Genomic DNA, 20,809 nt, shown 5'->3' with positions numbered 1-20,809 from the left:
GTGTCTCTCTCCTTCACCAGTGCGCGCCACTCCCTCTCTTTATAGCCCGCACGCTGCAAAAAGTGTCCCGCGCACCGGGTCACTGTGCGTCCACAGGGTGTCAACATGCGGGTCTGACATAACACGGTGCGTAATAACGCACAGGATGACTGGAGGGGGAGCAGCGGAGGAAAATGAAATGGATTAATTAAATGTTTATCCAGAAAGCAAATGCTGTGCACTGCGAGGTGTCAAAAACAACGCTGAGACCAAAATGTACATCAAAAAGACCAATTTAAAACAAAATAAAAGGGATTCAAAAGAGTAGAATAAAAGAGGCAAAGAAATGAAAAGGATGAATCCAAATTAAGAAATAGTTAAAGGAGGAAAACAATACAAAAGCAATAGAAGGCAAACTAAATTAAATACAAAGATGGTATGACCTCAGATTCTGTAAAATAGTTTAGTTCAAGGCTCTCGTGAGTTAAAAAAAATATTCAATGATGTATTTAATTTAATAAATGGAAATGAAATGAATTGTGTTTGCGTGTGCAATACTGACATACACGATAAGGATTATAAGTAAGTTTCCATTAAATACTATATGACAGAATCGGTTTTCATTAAAGTGATAATATCACAGGGAAACTGGAATCAGTGACTGTCAGTGAGGTGAGTAACAGGGCATCAGAGGAATGCATCAATCAAAGCTGAACAGCACTTTTCCCCCTTTTTAATATGTTATCAGTATATTCAATAAAGGTTATCGCAATTTATCAGATGATATCGAGATTGTTGATAATAATCCAGTTATCAGTCCGTTGACTCACATTGTGTTCACTTCCCTCCTTAAGCCTGATTGGTTGGTTTAGTAGCAAAATATTAAAAAGATGTCGAAATGAAATTATATCTACTCTCTACTCTTTCACTGAGACTTAAAACTGAAATCATATAAGAAACATTCCATTTACTTGTTGGTCTATTTCCCTGACTTAATGTGGACATATTACTTAAGGAGTAATGTGTTGTGTGTGTGTGTGTGTGTGTGTGGGGGGGGGAGGGGGGGGGGGGGGAGGGGGGGGGGGGGGGGGGCGGCAGACACTTTTTGCAGTGCAGCAGCTGGACTCGGTTGCTAAGCAGCAGCCATCAGAGCCACACCACGTGGATATCAGCAGAGGCGTTTTTATTACTTTGTCCAAACTTAATGTATTGATCCGCCTCACACACCTCATGTGCGGAGGGAGAGGAGAGAGGGAGTCCGCCCCCCCCCCCCCCTTCTTCAGGAGCAGACCTCAGCTCCATCACGCTTACTCTCCTTTCATAACTAAGACGTGTCATGTAAGAGAAGGCATAAAGAGTGTAAGTGCACTAATTAGCTGTCATCTTCACGAGCCGACGATATGACTGAAATGTAATGAACCAGCTGGAAGAGGGACCATGTTCAGGAGAGCTACGCTTACAGCCAACCGAGAGAATCACAGAATGTACAACTAAGTCAATATGTAATGGTTTTATCAGCCTAGTCATGATGGCAAACGTTTCGCGTCCTATCATTTAACTGCTCCAGCTTGTGGCCAATTTCACTTCGAAATCACAATCAAACTCCAATTCCCTGCCCCCCCCCCACCCCCCCCCCCCCCCCCCCCCTCTTTTTTTGTGTGCCGTACACCACTGATGGATGTTTCGCATCATTTCAGCAAACCGACGAAAAGGCAAAAAGGACATTTCCTCAGATTTCGTCCATCAGGGGATTCATCGTTTCCCAAACTCACAGAGTCTTCCAGGAACCGGGGCCCCAGCTCCACCACAGAGGCTCCGGCTCTGGCTCTCACAGCTCAATGTACTGTTTGTGTTCGCCGTCTGTGGTGAAGTTAAAACTCACCGTGGGAGGTTTGGGCTGGGAGGAGGACATTTCTCAGACGTTGTGGAGGGACACAGAGTACACACTCCTGGTCCTCGGTGTGTGCTGGAGCTCACTGGATGGAAGGGTTTGTGACTCCAGTGTCTGTCACTCTCACACACACATTTTGGGATTGTAACTGACACATTTTCCTATATGTAGAGGGGACTTGGTGGTGTCTGTGTTTGCCCTAATGACTTTGACTGGGTTTAATTGTGAATCTTAAATACTACAATCACTGAATTCCTGCTTGATATATAATACTCGGTTCAGCCGTCTGTGTTTGTGAATTGATAACGAGAATTGAGAAGTAAATGTGTCTTTTAGATCACGTGACATCTCTATTAAAGGGCACTATAGGTCTGTAATTTCCGAACTAGTCCCAGCTGTTCCCTTTGTAAAGATGGTGTTCAAGTATTTGATTCCAGTTAATCTTCTAGTCAGACAAGATTTTGGTTAAATATGTAAAAAGCTGGCCTCAGGTAATAACGAAATTCAACTAAAATGAATGTCTGTATTATAACAATGCATTTTTAAGATGATTTGCTGGTTCCAGTGGGGAGCAGCTGAGGTCACAAGCCTGTAAGCATGTGTGGGTGCGCGCGCGTGCGTTTGTATGCGCCTGTGTGTTGTAGAGTAAACACCATCTCCTCTTCCTCCTCTGGTCGCTTGGTGATGCACGAGGCCTGAGACAAAAGCGCGAGGATACAGTGACACCTGTCGTCTCCTGCAGGAGCCTCCCAGCTGCACGAGCACGTGCACGAGAGACAGCGTGGGCGGGAGGAGAAAACCAAACCTGGTGTTTACAGAGATATGTGATGAGGGTGAGGATGAGGAGGTCACTGATCTCTGGGTTCTCGCTCTTCTTCTACGACCTATACAGAGGGTTTTGTAGAGGAGTCCAGAACTCTACAAATCAGTGAAATAAGGTAAACAATAGCTCATTTTAATCACTTTAAATGGAAAATTAAAACAAATCAGTAATTCAGTGTTCTATGAGGCGGCAAAACTCAGTATCAGAGAAATGGACGAAGGTAGCTTCAATCGCTCAATACTAATGCTATTTTAATTCTCCAGCAGGGGGAGGTGTTGCACTGGAGCAGAACCACAGCTCAGGACACTGCTGAGAAATAATATTAAAAAGAAATACGTTAAGAAATTGATGTTTTTAAAATACACCTGAGGCCACCTGCCCCTTAAACGATTTGTCAGTGCATAATCTGTATTGATCAAGTGATGTGAGTGAGAGCAAATAAATACTAAATCAGTAAATGGAGCACACACTGTGAGATGATGTATGATCAGGTTTAAAGACAAAGTGCAGAAGCACACGTTCCTTTTTCATTTCAAATCACACCTGCAATATAGTTATATTTATTGAGCCCGTAAAATATATATGAGAGACTTGTTGGACATAGAGAACAGGAGCAGTCTCTATTTCTGCATATGAACCCCAGCAGCGTTTGCAGGTTTATTCCATGAAGGAGATTTTTGTTACTGCACAGGAAAAGATAAAAATCAATGTTTCACAACAGCACTTGTGAGAGCGGCTGCAGAGAAGAACACGTTTAGCTGTATTTTAACAAAAGCATGTTTTGAAGTAATTTCTTTTGATGTTCAGCCTTGTTTGTGTTTTACAGATAAAATCCATCTGAAACAAACCATAATGATAATGATTAGAAATTATTTCTATATGTATTCATTGTTGCTAAATATTTATTGATGTCTACATTTCCTCTCTGTTTTTCTTTTTCGGTGCTCCAAGGTTTTTGTTTTGTATATTTTTTATGTTCTTCTATGATGGCAATGCTACAAGATATTTTGAATTGCAATTTAAAGTTGAAAACATTTATAAGAATGAAGCCTTAATGAAAATACAAATAAATCAGAATACTTTACCAAAAAGAAAAAATGAAAAGGAAATTGTACGTATCGTTCAGCCCTTGGATGTTGAATACCATCCTTACTAAAAAATTACACTATGATAAAATGGGAATTCCTTTTGTTTTAAACCAAAACAAAAATACATAGTCCCTTATGCAATTAGGTCAGTATTGAGGTTTCCATAGTAACAGAGATGTTCGGTGAAACTGAATTATTACACGCACACACACACACACATCACACATGATAAACTTGTAAATATTTATCAGTTTATTACAGTTAAAAAGATGTATGTACATACAGAACATCACCAAACATGGTCATTTTCACTCAGCTGCAAAGTAGCTCTCTGCAGCCAGTTGGTTTCAGGATAACTGTCTTACAATGGGGCGGCATCGATAAAGTTAGTCATTTACAACCAAGCGCACAAATCAGTGGAATTTTTGTCTCCTCCATTTGCCAAATAATACTTTGTAAAGGCATAAAACCAAAAGTCAAAGCAACAGAAGGAGGCCTCATAAAGAAACTGTCAATTGAATTTGCTGGTCCGAATCCAAGCTCCTGCTGCCAACCTGCAGCTCTGTACAGTATGTACACAGGTAGAAACACGTCACACTGGATCTTGCTCACTGTGGTTAGCAATGGAGAATCACATAGAGGTAGTCATGTCTGCATCTGCTCGTCCAAGAGACAACTGACCCAAAAACTCGGCCTCTACCTGTGGACCCAGATCCCTTTACTGACATAAGAAGAAGAAAAAAAACGGAAAAAGTGAATGATTATCTGTCTGTGTTGATTAAATCAAACGGTCATAAAGGTTCTGCTTGGTGCGCGTAAAGGCAGTCAAGTACGTGTGTGGAGATAGTATAGAGGTGTATGAGCTCTCAAGTGTGTGTGGGTGGGATTTAGGGTTTCTGGTATGGGAACGCAGTGGGTAATCCAAGGCGGTTCCTCATTAAAGGGCTATTCCACCAAAACTGGCATGTTTAAATTAAGGAGAAGTTGACATTTATGTAATTATGTGCTTTCAAGGTTTTATTTTTTTTACAATTTAATTAGACAATTAAAAGTTGATGTCGAATAATTGAATGTCCCCTGATCTCATGACTTGAATCTGATATGACTCATAAAAAAAAACTATTTAAAAAAGCAAAATATCTTGGTGATTTCTGTCTAGAAGAAGGATCTGCTTTAGCAGAAAAAGAATGCAAGTCAGTTTTAGTGGAATTCCCCTTTAATGCCAAAGACAAGTGAGACGCAAGCTAATGCACATCCACTTGGCAGCATAATGGCATCATCTTCCGTCGCACTATTTGTCTTTTTTTGTAAAACTCATCACATTACAGATTTTTGTAATACTGAGTCTACCGTTTACTGTACAGAGTAAAAGGAAAAAATAAAACAGAAATAAACTCAATTCAAGTTTACATTGTAACGACCAGTTGCTTGTCATCAAGTACAGTCAGTGGCCATAGTCACAAGAAATAGCCAAACAAACACATAGAAAAGACCATTAAGGCTGCTTGTCAATGTAGATTAAGTAGGAGAAGCATTGCCACACGATGCTTCAACACCCTTTGCAATATACAAAAAGGGAGCGTTTGCAGAAACACCAAATAGCCACTAAATCCAAGTCCTTTATGCAAAAACGCCTGATTCTGACCCAGACAAAAAATAATGTCAAAGATGTGTCCAACATGCTTGGTTCCTGTACAAAACAACCAGGCAGGAAAAAGACAAGTTGTACGATTCAGAGGGAGGAAAAAGAAGAAGAAAAAAGCTTAAGGTGCAGAATTACTTTGATTCTGTGATGCTCGCCATGGCCTAAACGTCACAGACGATAGAAAAATAAACACCAATTATACTCCGATTATTCAGGATGCACCAATGCGCAACACACAGTCGTCACTTTGATCCAACAGGTCACACCTTCAACTGAACGGCCCAGTCGCTGTTCTTCATCCCCTCCGCAGCAAGTATTTACTACATTCCAGGATCTGATAAATGCTCTCCGGGTGCTTAGCCCTGTTCAGGTTCTGCCTTTAAGCCCCCCCCCCCCCCCCCCCCCTCCATCATCATCCTCCTCCTCCTCCGTGTCTTCATACACTGGCATTCTCAACCTCGCAGGATGGCACATGATAAAAGTATAAACCGAGAGACTGAATTTAAAAATGGGTCACAGCGCTCTCGCTGCACACCTAATGCACATCTCACCCTTGAGTACTCATTGAAGGCATTTTCACACAATTGTTTACACCTAAAAGTAAATCAAATACACAAAAGAAACTTCAAAAGCTTTTATATAAAACCCAGGAATGCAATGCCTCCGGTGTGTTGTTGAGCATGAACACAGAAAAAGCCCTTTTTACATTTTTTTTTTTTTGTCTTTTCCCGACAGTCTTGTACTGTTACTGCATTAAGCTCAAATATGCACCTTCCTGTGTCGTCTTATCGTTGTGTCCAAACGATTTGATCTGTGAGAAACCCACCGGGCGAAATCGAGAAAAAGAAAGAAAAAAGGTAAGTGAATTCGTTCCTCGTCAGGGGCTTTATGTTTTCCAAATGAAAGTCTGCATCAGTGTCGGGAGTGGATGGTTTCCCGCCTCATGCTCCCCCCCCCCCCCCAGTCTCATACAGCATAAGTCCATAAACAATCAGCAATATGTTCTGCTGGTAAATTAGAAGCAGCGGTACATGGTCACACACACACACACACACACACACACACACACACACACACACACACACACACACACACACACACACACACACACACACACACACACACACACACACACACACACACACACACACACACACACACACACACACACACACACACACACACACACACACACACACACACACACACACACACACACACACACACACACACACACACACAGAGAGAGAGAGAGAGAGAGAGAGAGAGAGAGAGAGAGAGAGAGCAAAAACAGAACCATGATTGAATATAGTCAGGATGCAAAACATTTTTAAGAAGAAAATAAAAATGTTTGGTTTGATTACCTTTTGTTGGGACTTTTAATGTACAGTCACTTGAAATAATACTAAGTGAATACACTAAATAAACAATACAATAAACAATTAAACGTGAATTGATTTCAAATTATCTAAACTGCGATAAGCCGTTTCACTTGCAATAGAGAAAGCAGGATATGGGAAGTCTGAACCATATCATACCCACAATGACCCTTTTACAGTTTGACAGGAAAAAACTTCCCCCAAAGAAAATTATTATATTCATTAATATTTAAATTGATACAAATTTACATGATAAACCATTACCAGATAAAATACTTCTTTATGAAACAAAAAAATGCCCCCATTTAAAATAACCAATGAGAGGCTACTGTGTTTTTGCCAAAAATATAGAGGGTGCCAATGTCTTTTTGAAAAAAAAAAAAAAAGTGCATGAGAGCAGCAGCATTGCCAGGACAGTGTGGGACAAATATGAGATACAAAAAAAAAAAAAACTTTCAAATCAAGGGAATATTTTCTATCATGTCATTAAGATTACTTTTAGACCCTGTTCAAAAAAAAAATTACGGCAATAACAAAAAAAGAATTGTCAAGAAGAATTTACCTGTCAATGTTTATTATGAAACCACAATTGAAGCTCTGATACACTCACCGTGCGCTTCAAACCAGATAACGTGTGATATGTTTGTCAACTGGATTACAGCTCTGCAGCCCAACAATGAAGATAATGTAAAACAAAAAAATTGCACTCAGGGCAACAACCAGGATTTGTATACATATATAAAAGCGTCTCTGAGCACTTACCCCGTCACCTACGCATGTTTGACTTGTTTCCAACACCAAGTGGTCACACACAGACGGAGGGGTCACAGCGCCGCCCGTTCAAGTCCAACCTACTTTTTTTTCTCCCCCCTCAAGCATGTATGATTGGCATTTCTCATATGTATACATTACTAGCTTAATGCTGAACAACTACTGCTGCTATTTGTTAAAAGGATCTCCAATCACTCTATTTTACATCTGATATCGCCTGTTTGAACAGATTAATGCGACAGCAAAAAGAAACATCGAAAAGTAAAAAGAAAAAACAGCAGTAATAAAAAAAATATTGAAATAATTTATATCTTTGTATTCTCATGGACAATTTAGTTTAGACATGAACCACTGGATCACTCTAAACATAGGCACAGTTTTTAAAAAGAAAACATTAAAGATTTTAAAAAATGAAAATAAGAAATTAACACACCATCATTAGACCTTTGTTCTCTATGGTCAAGAAGCAATTAACATAAGTTATCTCGAGGGAAGATGATAAAAAAAAAGGAATATCAAAAGAAAATATAACAAGATGACAGTTAAAATTACGGCAGCAGCAGTAAATGTGAAGTTCAAAAGACTTTTTTTGTTTGTTTTTGCATACAATTGTATCCTTGCTCACATAATAGATGCTTGTAATTACTGTAAATACATTGGCAATGGGAGCATGGTTTATATGGTTAAAAGACTTGCCACTTAGCTCACAGTTACTCAATATATATAATTTTATAGATCTTCAGTTTTGGCAAAGAGATGGAAATATTTTTCCTCTTGTATGATTCGGAATGAAAGATGAGCAGGGGGGTGGCTGGGGTCCTAAAATGACTGTGATAAACTCTGGAGGAACATATGAGTCAAGTCTCCAAAGATTCACCTCGTTTCTGCCGAAGGATGGAGACAGAAATGTTTTCCTCTTCTTCCTCCTCCTCCTCCTCCTTTCGCTTCCCCTCTCGACGCTGATTGTGGCGAGTCTGTTTTCTTTACAGTGTATGATACACGTAATGTGTGGAGGGGGGGGGGAGGCGCCAGGCAAGAGGGTGCTGAGCAACTGAAGGGTTTTGGGGATAAGTGGGACTGGGATTGAGCTGCTCTTGGCTCAGACCATGGCACGGTACGGTCCCTGCATCTTGAGGAACTGGATGATGAAGGAGGGGCCTCCAGCCACGATCTGCGGAGGCAGGTGGCTGAGGGGACAGTTCTCGATGCTCATGATGGACAGCTTGCTGCAGAGGGCCAGCTCGAATGGGAGGCTGTGCAGGTTGGGGTTGTCGTTGAGGTACAGTTCCTCCAGGTTCTCCAGTGTACCTGAGGATAGACGGCAGGCAGTGTTCAGATATAAACTATCATCCAGGGAAACAGTCAGGGAAACATACAGCCTCCAGATGGCATGAATAAGGTCGAATGACACTAAGTAGATCACATACCTCAGCCAAGGCCCAACAGTCCCCTTCATGCTATATAAGGTGGACCACATTGTACACACTCATAGATATACTATATGGACAAAAAGCATTGAAACACACCTCTATCATTGAATTCAGGGCCATTGGTTGGACTGGGCCCCTCAGATCCAGAGAAGGGAATTCTTAATGCTTCAGCTTATCAAGTCTTTTGGAAAATTATACGCTTCCAACTAAGTGATAGCAGTTTGGGGAAGGCCCTGTTTGGTTTCAGCCTGACTCTGCTGCAGTGCACAAAGCAAGGTTCATAGAGGCATGGTTGGGCAAGTTGCCTATGGATTTAGAATGGAATGTCAAAAACACTCCTGAAGGTGTAATGTGTAGGTGTCCCAATACCTTCGTCCATACAGTGTATCAGTTCCCTTAAATGTCCCAGGTATATGTTTCATCAAGATTAATGAATTGTTCCATGTTAAATTCTTGCAAAGTTAAAAAGGAGATATTAAAATATGATTTCTGGGAACACGAAAGGGCCTCTTACTACTACTCTACCGTTACAGTCAAACCACATGTTGTTTTGATGCATCACAACGGAACTTATAATACTTCTATAGAATAGAAATATATCTTAATACATACATCAAAGAAATGATAATACTCATGTCTGCAAAAATAAGTCTATTACTTTCTTTGGGTTTATTGTTTAATCTATGATAGGATTTAAATAACTAAAATAAAATGACCATGTTTCTTTGGACACTAGTTAACGTATCCAAATTACTCATCTTATCTGACAGTCATTCAAAAATATTAAAATTAAAATGAGTATAATTGACAATCAGAATAGCCTGGGGTTGATGACAAACCCTTCGGACTCCACTCAACTAAATTTTTTGGATCAATTATTTGCCCTACCGCTGGCTGCGTGGATGAGATCTTAAAGACAGATGACCAACACGCTATCGGTATAAAGTTCTGGGTCCAGTGTGTATACTCTAAAAATACAACCAGCTTCAGCTCCTTCTACTAGCCTTTTTAAGCTGCATCTAAACTCTTGACCTCAGCAGTAAACAGCCTAACCAGGTTGGACCAATCACTCCAAGGAAAGTAGAGGTGGGACATACTGTCGACTGCTAAGCTCTTAAGTCCTTATGGATAAGTTTAGCTTTTATTGGTGAACAACGATACAGGATAATACGATTTTCTTAAATGTTTAAAACAAATACTAATTATGTCTGTGAACTGGCGTTATGTTTTTTTTTGTTTTTTTTTCAGTGTGGGGAAACTGTGCTTAAAACTGCAGGGAGACAACAAGTATCCTTTCCCAAAAGATGAATTATGGACAATAATTTTATTTCGGTTTGCTTACTTTTCAAGTATTTCTTCTATATGAGAGAAACTGAATACTTTAAAAAGGAATATGGAAAAAGAATTGTGTTTAGTTTAAATTGAGCAAGAGTTTTAGAGAGTTCTAAATTAAATCGTTTGTTGACAGAATTATGTGCCAAAAATCTCAATTGTGTTTTTAGAGACAAGTTGCTGAATTTTTCAAATTCCCACCAATCTCCCAGAAATAGAATTGAGTTCATACACAGTCGTGATCAGCTCTTGTTCCCTACCACCACTTAAACAAACTGCCTTTGTCTGAAGCAGTAAGGAGTACAGTAATATTTTTCAAGCCGCGAACATGTAGAGATAGAAATTAGTATCTACCAATCTCCTCGGGAAGGTGTTGCAGAAGGTTCTCTCCCAAACCCAGGTGAGTCAAGTTGGTGAGGTGGCCGATGCCTCTGGGTAACGTAGTCAGCTGATTATTTGTCAACACCAATTTCTAATGAAAGAGTGAAAACACAGGATGTTGAGTGAGAAACCTTTGTTGAAACAAGAGAGACATTTACCAGCAACTGTTAAACAGAGTGGACATTAAAATGATCGCTTTGATTGTCAAGATATTCAAACCATTTATCGTTGACTAAGATCAAAAATTACTGACCATTCCTCAATGCCCAGGAGCTTCTTCCATGAAGCTTAAATAATTGTAAATACAATAGCTTTCAATTTTAACTTGATGTAGTGACACTTCACAACTTTGAGTAATCTCCAACCTGTAACTTAAAGCGTTTTGTCTTGGAAGAAACTCTTGGTCTGCTTTCTGAGTAAGAAATAACCGGGGGAAAATAACTCATCTGCTTTGTCTAACAGGCGTCTCAGTCCTAAGCTTTTGCTTGAAAATAGGCCTTATGTAAATCTAAATGTGATGACAAGCAACAAAGACTGGGGCAGTGAGAAGTAAAGGTGGCAAAAAAAAGAAAACATCACTAGTTGTTGGGTATATATACGAAAATCTGATTCTATGAAACAAAATATGAAAATATTCTGTAAATAAAAGGAGCCAACGGAGAGAAGTAGAAAACTTACCTGTAAATCTTTAAGATAAGCGATTTCATTAGGCAGACATTCCAACTTGTTTTCCTCCAAGTCGAGCTCTCGTAGCTTCCTCAAATTTCCAATACTATGTGGTAACTTCTTGAGAAGATTATTTGACAATATTAACACCTGTGAAGACAATGACATTTGTATATTTATTGTTGTTTACATCTTGGGAACAACACTGAACAGAGATTTCTTTCCTCTATCGTGCAGGATATAACGCCGGGAAGAGAGTAAAGTTCCTGGCACATTGCTTTTCAAAACACTTTTGGTGTTGCGCAGGACTCACTGAGGGAAAAGACTAAAAGGCATACTCTGCGTCTGGCAATGGGAATGGAGCCTTGTTGAGCTGGTTTACCTGCATTTAAAACTCCATGTGTACCTGCTTATTGTTGGTGTAAAAGGAGGTATAATATATCTACAGGTTTGAGGAAACAGGTCTGTGCGATAGTAGCCTCTAACCAAACCCAAAACCTACTGGCACGAGTTAGTATTCATGTTTATAACGTCAGCCGTCATCCTCAACATGAGGGATTAAATGTGTTAAAATAATGGCTCTTTCACCACTATTCATATTCTTTGCACAAAATATACAATTTATGTAGTGAGACTTTCTACCTCTTCATAGAGGTGGCTAAATCCCTCCTATACACTGTGTTTTTACGCAAGGCTCACCTCTAGAGAGACGAGACCACAGACGTCCTCAGGGATCTTTGTCAGCTGATTCGTGGCCAGGTTGAGCTCAACCATGCTCGTCCATGTGCCAAAGTCCAGTGGCAGAGATGTTAACTGGTTGTCCTGGGGAAGACAATGAAATACCGTTATAAGCTAAATGACTGACATTTCACAGGGACCATGCTGTGTGAGGCAGAGCAGTGCACTTTGTCAGCTATGTTACTTTGTGCTACAATAAATGGAGATATAAATCCAAACTACAGCCAGGGTGGAAACTAGTACGAGTTAGGGACTTTTGAATTGTCTGTACTGGTTGTAAACCAACACAGACTTAGATGGAGGCGCTGTTAAGACAGTCTTAGCTCTGAGCAAAAGTAAACAGTAGTTCTCTCATTACAGTTTCCCTGTTAGTATTTAATGTACATCAGGATCTTAAAATTTTGGAATGGCCATCATGTCTCATGATGACCATAGTTTATAAGTTTGACATCCACCTTCACAGTGCCAGCTCAGTTATATTAGAAATTGATCCAAGACCAACAAGACAGACTTCATCACCTCCGATTTACATTTATCAAAAAATATGATACGTTAAAGATTTAAAACTTCCATATTTCTAATAATTTTACTGTTTGACACAGAGGTTAAATTCATAGCCCTTCTCATTGAAGATAGTTTGACATGTCAATGTTGGAAAACACAGTTGTAGAAACAAATAAATGTATTCATGATTATTTTCAATTGAGATGCTACTGTTTCAGGATCCTGCTATTGTCCTCACTGTCAGAGTGCCATGACGTACTGGGACATTGATAAAAATATCCTACTTTGAAAAGTAAAAATGTCCAGAGTCAGAGTTTAACTGTGATAATACTTGATTTTGATGAAAAATGTATTACTGCGCAGACAGTGTAAAGGGGGTCATGCATCAATCTACCTTATGGAGATAAATATGCACATGTTCGTACCTTCATGTTAAGCTTGCTCAACACTTTGGCCCTGGAGAAGATACCAAAGGGTATCTTATTGATTCTGTTGTGCTCCATGTTGAGGGAGTAGATGGTGGAGAACTGGGATGGTCCACCCACAGGGTAAGACTGGAAGCAGTTCCTCGCCAGTGTTAGACTTGTCAGGTTGACCAAACTTGAAAGCAGGCCCTGGTCAAGTACAGAAACAGAGGCATTGTTGAGGCAATATAAGGAGAGGACTATATCCCTTTAGGCTGTGATTATTACACTGGATGTATTAGTAACCATAAACCACACCCATGGTTAATAGCAGACACTCAAGAAAACCCTTTCTGCAAAACTGTTTCTGCACAGTCCTTGGTGTAAAAATATATTTGAAGGACTGTGTGTTGTGGTGTAACACTCTGTGGCTAAGGTGTACCAATACAGAAATTAATTAAGAAAACATAAATGTCAATACATTTAGGAGCACAGGTACAGCAGGGGTTGAGGTTCCAAAATGAATTTTATGTTTGTCAATTTGTTTTTCATACGCAGAAACTAAAGTAAATATAAACCAAAAAACAAAGTAGGCTTGGAACCAATTGTTATTTCTATTACTCAGTATTATTCTGCAATCATATTTGAGATTAAATTCCATGTTCTACTTACCTCTGGCAACACTGAAATGTTGTTGTTTTCAAGGTTTAGCTCCTCCAGTTCTCGACATTTGGCTAATGATCTGGGGATGGCTGATAATCTATTGTACCTCAGACCCAAGCGATTTATGCTGGCCAGATTCCCTGAGACAACACAAAAAACCTTGCCATTACATTTTACATTTGTAACTTTTATAAAACTCTTGTAGAAGTCAGACTGGTGCAATTAAACAAAAGAATGCCTTAAATGCTGAGTCATACTGAGTTCAGTTACCTATAGTCTCTGGTAGGTCCAAGAGCTCATTGTGCTGCAGGTCGAGATTGGTTATCTGTGTGCAATTCCCAATCTCTTTCGGTAAGTGTTCCAACTGGTTATGGGCCACATCTAGAGTAATGAGGCTGCAAAGCTCCCCTGCAGAAAGAAGCAAATAAAACTCAAATGCATAATTACTTTGAGATGAAAGTGCTTTCAGTAACACAGCCTCAGTACAAAGGACCAAAAACTTTTCAGACATTTTTTAACTCCTGATTCAGAAAATCTAAATATTCAATATTCACAGCATCTTGTCAATGACAAATTTCTCTTGGTGTTATCTTTGCAGAGTTTTATAATCAGATCATTCTCTTACAGTACAATTAGACAGTGTACAATATACTAGATCGAGCTGGATACATAGAATGTGAATTACTGTTATAACATTGAATTCCAACTTGTTGGAGAATGGTTGGCTTCTTTCTCCACCTACATATATTTTGTACCATCTTTACACATTAGTCTTACTCACCGATCTCTGCAGGCAGCTGTTTAATCTTGTTCTCTCTGATGCTTAGCATAGTGAGCTTGGACAGGTTTCTGATGTCCTTCTCTACTGTTGTGATGCGGTTGAAGCGCAGGTACAGCGTGGTGAGAGACATCAGCCGGTAGACGACAGCCGGTATCTCTCTCAGCTTGTTGTGCCGCAGGTCGAGCATTCGAAGCATCTTAAGGGAGTCCAGGGAGTCGGGTAAACTGGTCAGGGAGTTCTCACTCAGGGCTAGTGTGACCAAACCTGATAGGCAACCCACCTCAGCCGGCAAGCTCTGCAGCTTGTTGCTGTATAAGTAGAGTTCAGCGAGCTGCGTCAACTCCTTGATGGAAGTGGGTAGCATATGAATGGACCGTTTAGATAGGTCCAATCTCATTGAGTTCTCCTCCCTGCACTTGTTTAGTTCTTTGATCACCTCGGCATTGCTGGACTTCTTGCGAGTACCTGCTGCCGGGTTTGGCCGCTTAATCGTATTGTCAACGGAGAAGGCAACACCCGGTGTTGAACTGCTGGTGTCCTTCTTTCCTTCTTTGGCATCCTTCCCTTTGGTCTTCGAATCTTTGCCTCCATCCTTGACCAAACTGGCCAGAGCCTTGGTCTCTTTTTCCCTTTCTTTCCCTGCTGGACCACCTTTTGGGTCCTTTTCTTTTGAATCTTTTTCTTTGCCTAAAGTACTACTCATGTCGACGTTATCGGGCCCCTTGCAGAGTTGCTCATGGGAGTCTCTTCTGTCAGGTTACTTATTTGGGGAAAAAGGGACACACACAGCCAAGCAGGCCTTTAAAGAAAACATCCCTGTGCAGGCCCACACATTTATGATTATCCTTGAAATAAAGGCCCAGTGATCCAAGGGTTTTTGGATAGTTTTATATTTTGTTGCTTTGTTAAAATGCCATGGCAGAAAAAATCCTTTTAAGTAGCAGGATTGTGACATCCATGGTCCACATGCTTAAGTTCTTGAACTGCATACAATCTCAGGACCTTCAGACAGAAGTTTTTTCAGGCTGCAAAGGTCATCGAAGTTGTTTTTTTAATCCCTCGAAGATTTGCTGTTTGGGAGAAAAAAAGAAATATGATTTTTGACAAATTCTCAGTATTATTAATTTCAACAGTTGAATTGTCCATCTGGAAGTTTATGATCTTAAAAGTCCAATTTCAATACTTTGTTTGTTTGTTCTGGTGGGCAGCATTCACAAATTCCTCACTTCACCCTATCAAATATCTGGGGCTGCAACTGAGAACAATGGGTGAGTGAGCTCCAACAGAAGTAAGCAATTTTAAACTTAAGACCATGACGTGTCGCAGAAGTCAATGTCTGTGGGAGCATGCGGTGGGCAGCTTCCTTATTTTAGGTGTGTTCCAGTGACATTTTGCAGTAAAACCACACCTCTAATAAACTGCTGTTAGATGCAAAATTGAATTGTTCTACAAAAGACAGAGGGCCTAAAAAGAGACACGCTGAGCTTTCCTGCCATCACAAATCCACACAGAAAACTACTCTTGGAACAGATATTATGCATTTTTCATAGGAAACAATGCAAAAGAACACCAATATATTTAAATGATCAATTATGGGAACAAATTTAAGGAGGGCCTGGTGTGTGCTTAAAAGGCAATGTAAGCTGCATGTAAAAAACAAACTGAAATCAACAAATAAAAAAGGAGCCTTGACAATATTCCTCCTTAAAGGTTAAGACAGTAAAACACTCCTAACAGGTTTGGTGGGTTGTTCATACAATGACTTAAACAGTGCTGCGTGTGCCACACAAATTTGCTGAATGTACTGAGCATAACCTCACTCCAACTTGCTCCTACTAAACAAACATGCCCAAGCGGGTGTTGACATTACTGTAAGCTTCCAAGCCCCACCTAGACATGCATTCAGCTATTTAGCATTCACCTATAAAGTCTGAAATGCAACAACCACACTGCAAATTGACATCTCAAAAAGGCAACCAGATGAAACCAACAACCCTTCAGATGACGAACTGAGCTAGAATGTCTCTGGCGGCCCGTCTCTGTTTAGTCTCCACTTCTGTTGTACCTCAGTGACTGTGTAATGCTCTCTAGAACTAGTACAAGCTAAGCTGTGGTGAAAAGAGAGGCCGGTTTTGCTGAGGATCAGAGCTACGTGAAAAGGTTAGGACTGCTGAGAGTAATCTTTAGAAGTGGCCTTCAAAGCATGAAGTCCCCACAACAACAGGTCATATGACCTTTTGGTTGAAAAAAATGTTGGGTCAACAGCAGCACCCCTTGCATGAAAGACAGTCTACTAGTGTGTTCTGTAAATAAAATAAAATGTATCCAATGTTCTTTTAAATCATAAATAAGGAGCTGCAAGTCTAGTACAGGCTAGAATAGGCATGGCCACGTACAAAATAATCATTAACATAAAATGAGAATAGCCAGGCCAGCCTGATTGCTGGGCCAATCGAAACTGTGCAGGCAACTTCCTTTTATGGTTGTACTCTCCATGTGCCTGGCCTGATGTATCATCTGTTTATAACAAACTGAATGTACATGGTATCTGTATAAATTCATCCCTGTATTTCTCAACTAATGTCTTTATCTTCAACCTAATAAAAGAACAAATGAGACCAGAGGGAAAAGTTGAAGATCAAATTGAGCCAATTCCGTTCATACATAATTCTTACGAACATACTTTTGGTTTTCATGTTAATGTTGATATTTTACCAACGATACAAGCTGTATATTTGTTTGTCCAGATCATGCAGATGCAACTAATGCAACTTTCATATGAATGCAGTGGTTTCTAAAAAAAAAAAAAAAAAAGGAAAAAGGAGGCAGGGAAGGTTTAGTCTTCAGCGAACCGAAAAGCAAGAGAGAGAGGAAAATAATAATCTATGGGTAATAACTATGTTAGAAAAACAGGGAACAAGGAATTCATGAGATTCAGTGACTTCTCCCATACACGACAAGCTTAAGAAAGGGCTCACTAGTTGTTCATGAATGTAATGACTGGATTGCATCAACATGCGAAACTCCACGGATATGCAGAGATGTAAATGACTTGTTGTGCACGAAATGTTGGAATCAATTTGTAGCAATATTAAATGTCAAAAGTGCACTACTGATGGGAGGAGTCTGTTTAAAGGTCCTCACATCTGTCAACTATACAGGTGTGAGGGATCAGTTATCATTTTTTTGAGACTTTCATTGAGTTAGCAGGACCTATTCAGTAGATGCAAATATTAAGAATCCTGACATGTATACAGCTTTGATGAAAATCTAATGCAGGAGACTAATTCATTTTCCATTAAGGATATCTTGAAACCATCTAATGCCAGTGCATTAGACCAAAGAAGAACAGTCTAATGTTCTCAAGATTGTGTTGATCCATTACAATGGATTCTGGATCAAAGTAGAAACGCAACAATGTTAGCCGATATGAGAATACAACACAGCACGTGTGTGTTTGAAGCAAATGTACAAATATGTATTTAAAAAATAACGCTACAGATTCAGGAAATGATTAAATCCAGCTCATGTTGCTGCTTGACAGATTGTTACTGCTCAAGAATCAACAACAACAAGGACTGAACGTGGCCTGTTCACGTTAAAGGTTCATGTTTGAGACTAAACAGCCTGACATAGGTGAGGTGGCAGCTCCCAGCTGCTAAACAGCACTGCACAGGACGGAGCTAGCTTCATGGCTACGTGAGCCAGTGGCAAATCCTTGCAAACAGATTAAACGACCAAAAGGGTGAATGTCTCGAAAAGTCAGGTCACCTTCCGAGGAAAACACACCAAGGCTGCCGATGCTGTGCAGTCACTGGTTAGCCTTCATTGACGCGGACAGTGCTACATGATAAGGCTTGACCGTTAACCCAGCATCTACTAGATAACTAATGGTCGTTAGCCGACTCCCGCTGGATGAAAATGTCTAATATCAGCAAAGTCTGCCTTGAAGCTTAAACCAGAGGAATGTCTCCGTCTAATATGTCCAGCCCGAGAAGAGAGAAACACACAAGCTATTCCTGCTAACCACTGACAACAAGGCAGGAAATAAAAGCAGCTAAGCTAAACGTCAACAGCCAAGCAAACGTCAGTGGTGCCAGACTGCTAACTTGCTAACGTCAGCTAGCGGACAAGTTAGCACCGCCGGCTAACAAGATTTCAGCGAGAGGACTCACATCACGGTCCGGGAGGGGAGATAAGTCAAACAGCTGTGATTGTGCGTGGGCGACGGTGCCGTGGGTGTGGAGGTTCCCCCCTGACACGTTTACGTCCACCCAGCGGTGAGATTTGTCTTTCAGCACGGCTAACTGTGCGAGGGTAGGCCCGAGCAGAGCTGCGGTCGGACCGAGCCGTCGGCCGTGAGTGCGACCGAGAAGAGGGAAGCCTCTGCTGCAGCCAGCTGAGCGCAAACGGGCAGGAGACACCGGAGGAGCCCAGCCCGGCGCAGTGGCTACGTATCCGGGCAGAGCGGCCACCGAGCGCCGCCTGGGTGCCACTAACTGTACCGGGCTGTCCGAGTGGTGTTTCCGTGGTGAACATTAGCAGAGGAAAAAAAGAAAACACAGTGAAAAACAGCGGCCATTCCGAAGCTGAACAAAAGAGTGCGTTCGTACTCGCCACCGCGAAATGACACTTTATGCGTTTCACACGCGCCGCACAGAGAGGCTGAGTGCGTGATTAAGCTGCGGGAAGGTGCGTGAGCATGCCACGGGGGGCGGGCGGGGTCGGGGGCGACATCGCGTCCACTGCTAATGTGATAATAAAAGTGTTTTACCTTCAGAGGTGTGACTCCGCCATCCTCGCTGCTTCCTCCTCTTTCCTACACTGCTGCTCGCTCCGCTCCCTCCCCGCACACCAAACTGCGTCATTCGCACGCCTAGCCCCTGTTATCACGAGACTTAGGAACGAGACTTCTACACATAAACAAAAAGACTGTGTGTGTGTGTGTGTTTGTGCTTCAACAGATTTCTTTGTGACATCAGGACCTCACTTTGTGACCCACTTTGAATCGATCAATCAAACAAATGTTATTGATGTAGGCCATATTCACAAATCAGTATTTGCCGCACAGGGCTCAACAAGGTGTGACATCCTCTGTCCTCATCCCCCAACCAGAGTAAGGCAAAACGACCCCCCAACAAAACATATAAAGAGGGGAAATAGGCGAGAGAGCCAATGTTACCCATGTTGTGGGATCCATCTGTTTACACAGTCACGTTATGGGGATTTTACCTCTTTCCATAAAATCAAGTCCCCAATATGTATATTATAAAATGTTGAGGTTAGGACAAAGGTTTGGTTCAAGGTTGGAGCTAGGTAGGTAGTGACAATGGTTATGTTTCCAGTAAGACTCCAGGAAATCTATGAGACATAAGTTAAAGGTTCAGTTTTTAGAATTTAATTACATCTAGTGGTAAAGTTGCATGCCGCAGCTGAATACCCCTCACCTCGCCCTCCCCTTTCCAAACATGAGATAGAACCTGTCGTAGCCTTCAGTTGTTATACAAACTCAGACGCTGTTTAGGTTGTCCAGTCTGGACGACTGTAAAAAACATGGAGAACTCCGTAGAGAGGACCCTCTCCTGATAAAGTATTTCAATATAAAGGAACAATTCTAGGGTCAAGAAAACAACCATTCACACCCAGTGAACACATCACTGGGATTATTTTATATTCAATAGATCTCTTTCACCTATTCTTACACACTGAGACACAAGGAGGATATGCAGGAATATGGATATGCATCTGTGTGTGTGTGTGTGTTTGAGCGAGAGAGAGAGTTTATTTATTTACATACCAATTCAAAATCCCAGATACGTGTACAATGGTTGAAGAAATAATGATAAGACACCTAAGTGTTAAACAGTTTATTTGTCTGTATTCACATAAAGACAGGGGCGGCTCCTGGTACAGGTGACATTGGCGGTTGCCTAGGGCGCAAAATGCCGAGAGGGCGACACAAGAGACTGATTTATCATGACGTGACACATGGAATGTAAAGCAATACAGTGACGTCACACCATCATCCTCTAACCCCGGGACGCACCAGAGGTAGAAGCGCCCTGAACAGTGGTCCGCCTCCTTTCCTCGCCCATGTTTAATACTTGGGCTGTGTAGTGCCGGGAAGAACCGGGAAGAACCGGGAAGCGCTGCGGCCACACACACACACAAGCACATAATCTCCTGTGGGGGGGGGGGGTGGCGGCTACAGGCTTGCGTAGGTCAGTCACCACCTGTGAAGACCAGCATCATTTACCCCTGAACCAGCGCGGAGAAATGCGTTCCCTGCATGGGCCACAGGGACGAGCCAGCCCCACGCCACTACGCTGCCAGG

The 20,809-nt window shown here is 41.2% G+C and overlaps 1 protein-coding gene across 1 annotated transcript; it reads right to left on the bottom strand.

The window, feature by feature from the left end:
- Positions 1 to 6,045: 6,045 nt before the first annotated feature.
- shoc2 (SHOC2 leucine rich repeat scaffold protein) lies at positions 6,046 to 19,328 on the bottom strand. The gene is made up of 9 exons (XM_062387498.1): positions 19,250 to 19,328; positions 14,476 to 15,545; positions 13,965 to 14,102; positions 13,704 to 13,834; positions 13,053 to 13,241; positions 12,085 to 12,207; positions 11,398 to 11,535; positions 10,693 to 10,810; positions 6,046 to 8,884 (listed from the first exon to the last, which is right to left on the bottom strand). The coding sequence occupies exons 2-9, from the start codon at positions 15,176 to 15,178 to the stop codon at positions 8,676 to 8,678; spliced, it is 1,749 nt and encodes a 582-aa protein (XP_062243482.1). The 5' UTR covers positions 15,179 to 15,545; positions 19,250 to 19,328; the 3' UTR covers positions 6,046 to 8,675.
- Positions 19,329 to 20,809: the final 1,481 nt, after the last annotated feature.

The sequence above is a fragment of the Platichthys flesus genome, chromosome 5, assembly GCF_949316205.1.
Source record: "Platichthys flesus chromosome 5, fPlaFle2.1, whole genome shotgun sequence".
NCBI classification, from domain to species: domain Eukaryota; kingdom Metazoa; phylum Chordata; class Actinopteri; order Pleuronectiformes; family Pleuronectidae; genus Platichthys; species Platichthys flesus.
This window is presented reverse-complemented; position numbering and strand designations above follow the sequence as displayed.